Below are 3,297 nucleotides of genomic sequence, written 5' to 3' on the forward strand. Positions count from 1 at the left end.
GTGGGGGGGGGGCGGGGGGGGGTTAGGACACAGGACGCAATTTATAATTCACCTCACCTCATTTATGTCCTACACGGACTTGAAACTAAATCAGGCTTCTGTTCCACGATGCAACATTGTGGAAATCCTATAATAATATGAATTTTGTCGGAACCCTTTCAGGAAAAAAAAAAAAAAAAAACCTTATTCATAACTAATAGTATGTTTGTAATTTATCCCACCATGTGAAAATTAAAGGCATCTTTTTTTTTCTAAAAGCAAAATTTATGAGTTTTTTTTTTTTTATTGAGCTTTAAATTGGAGTTCAATCTTCTGAAAATCTCTATGACATGGGGCTATCTCAAGTTATTAGGGAATTTATACAAACACTTCCAACCTTTTTATTAATTATGAAACATATCAAGTTCACACCTCTTCAATTCGGATTGTATTGGATCCCACTTAAATTTGGGTATATATAGAGCCATGATAACTACACAATCATCTCTCAATTAATGATTCATGTAAAATTGTACAATTCAAAATATCTATAAAATGCTAATTTGTCTATTTCTCGAGCAGGACTTTTAACACTTTGAATACTCTTGCAAACTTTGCATTCATTCTCTTGTGATCTAGCTTACTTAAAAATCAAAAGGTTATAATGAAATCTTTCTTACGTGGTCTTGTTGATCTCATCTTGTACATCGAGTAGCAACATTTCCAAACTTACCCGAAATATATTCAGACATTTCTATATTTGGATTGAACCTTTTATAAAAATTTTAAATTTGAATACACATAATTGTATAAGATAGAATTAGATGTAAAATTTGAGAAGGTTAAAGAGATGTTGTCCTTGAAAAGTAGTTCATAATTCATTAGTGAATGTCTTGAAGACACGAGGTTGTTGGTATAATTTGCATTTTGGGACGAAAATAGGACACAGTCTTGTTTTTCTTAAGAGAAGATGTTGGGACTTGGGAGGCTTTAATGTAGTGCCTCTGAATATACTTATATGAATCCATTTCTCTTCAATAACACTTAGATTTTGCAGTACAAGTTTCAGATAAGTCAATGATTTGTGTGAGTATATGTGACGCGAATGAAATTGGCTTTAACAAGGAGTTTTATATGGATACTTTTTTCCTGAAAAATACAATTTATTGTATCGTGTTAAGAAAAAAGAATAATTACCCGCTTTAGAAAATAAAACAATAATTTATTCTCCTGAATTATAAAATATAGAGCAAAAATACTTTCTTAGACCACTACACACGCCTCTGGTGCATGTGGACATAATTTTTTTAACAAATAAAAATATTATTTTGTTTATATACTTAATTTAATATATTAATACATACATATTTATAAAAATAATATTAAATATAATAAATATTAGTTATATAAAAATAATATATATGTTTCCTTTCTTCTTCATCTCCTTATCATCGGATCGCCTCCTCTGCCCTGCCGCCACCATCTCCCTCCCCTCGTGCCTTTGCCTCTGCCCCCCCCCCCCCCCCCCCCCCTTTCCTTATTTTTTGGTTTTTTTTTTTTTTTTTTTTTTTTTTTTTTCAAAAGGGGCTTTTGACTCCCTCCACCCAGATCCACCTTCTTCCCTGTCGACATCCACTCACCGGCGGTCTCCCTCTCCCTCTCTCTCTCTATATATATAAATATAAATATATAAATAGCTTTTATTATAAAAGTATAAATATATATAATATCTATTCAAATTCAATTATATATAATTTTAATTTTAGTTATTAAATTTAAGTTTTATATATAAAAAGAAAAAGGCGCATGTAATTAAGGTAACGCATGATTATACCTAAAAAATTATATTCTAAAATAATACACTTAACGTATGATAATTGTACAATTTAAAAAAACTCACCGATCACACGACAAAAATTTTACACTTTTGCGTCATTGATTGGATTCAACAAATTTCAAGAATTTTCCTACTTTTCACATTTTGTCCTTTCTTTTTTTTTTTTTTTTTTTTTTTTTTTTTTCTTTCTCTGTCATTGATGATGTTCCTCTGCACCATCCCTTTTCTGCTTCAAGGACTCAAACCACATACATACACACACACACACAGATCTTGAAACCGGAAATGTGACATGCAATCAGCAAAATCAAGAAACGAAAGGAATATATATATAGACGTATATATGTAGAAGCAAGCTATATATTAACCATAACACTCTTGAAATTATCCTTTCCCAGAAAATGGGCATACTTGGATAGAGTGTTACCAATAGTTGATGAGTAATCAGGATCAAGAAAATGGGATTGAAGAAGTGCTGGAGTCATCATCAGGCTTTCCACTTCCACCCTTCTTCTTCTTCTTGTAAGGGATCCCTCTTGCCTTAGCCTGACTCTCCTTTACTTCCCTCAAGTAAATCCTTATTGCACTACTCGCAAAAGGGTTCGTCTCCTGTGGCCCCCCGTTCTCCTCATAGGCTGCGCGCAGCCGCCCAATGAGAGCATCAAGGCTGCCCCACGCCTGCCTCAGCGGGCAGGTACAAGGTGCCGGCGGCTCTGGCTGCCCGTAAAAGATGCAGCCTTGCAAGTGCACCTTGGTCTTCCCAAACTGATCCAAGTACCTCAGAAACTCCAGCACGTGCCCGCTGCTGCACTGAGACAGCGCCACTGGCGGCCGTTGGTTCCTCAAGAACTGCCCGAAAGTGTTCCAATCCCTCCTCTTCTGCGACTCGTAGCGGCTGGGCGTCGTCGCAGCTGCCGGATCGCCACCGCAGGATGACCCTTCTGCCAAATCTTTCCCTCTATCCATCTAAATTCAATAAAGACACCATGAAATTGGTCTAGTTTTCTTCGTGCTCTGGCTAAATAAGGTAATATTAGATGAATAATTATGAGATGAAGACGATCCCATCATAGAGGCTAATGGAGATGACATGCAATGGGCCACATGCAGTTGCTTTCTGTTTTTTTCCTCGTTATTTTTTCCCTTTTTCCCATTCTTTTTATTGCAATTACTTATTTATTTATTACAATATTTCCAACACTATCATTATTAACTATATAAGTTTTTCTGAGTTTATGTAATTGCAATAATTGTGTGTGGAATATTAATTTGTCCCACCCCCACTAGTTTTGTACGACTAAACGTAAAGAAAATATTATGTCCCACAAGTTGACAAAATGTGATCTCCATTAGTATCTCTAGGGCAGTGACTGCCAATAGCTTGCTAGAAATATTCATGGATACGTAAGTTATGTTTGCATATATAGATCGATCATCACTATTCACTACCATCGGTCTTGATTTTGAGTCATGTCACCTAA

At 35.2% G+C, this 3,297-nt stretch overlaps 1 protein-coding gene across 1 annotated transcript; it reads right to left on the minus strand.

Annotated features, from left to right (window-relative positions):
• LOC105176823 (protein LIGHT-DEPENDENT SHORT HYPOCOTYLS 10-like) lies at positions 2,129-2,960 on the minus strand. The gene has a single exon (XM_020698752.1). It carries the CDS (start codon positions 2,780-2,782, stop codon positions 2,267-2,269), a length of 516 nt encoding a protein of 171 aa, XP_020554411.1. The 5' UTR covers positions 2,783-2,960; the 3' UTR covers positions 2,129-2,266.

Source organism: Sesamum indicum, linkage group LG14 (assembly GCF_000512975.1).
Source record: "Sesamum indicum cultivar Zhongzhi No. 13 linkage group LG14, S_indicum_v1.0, whole genome shotgun sequence".
NCBI lineage: Eukaryota > Viridiplantae > Streptophyta > Magnoliopsida > Lamiales > Pedaliaceae > Sesamum > Sesamum indicum.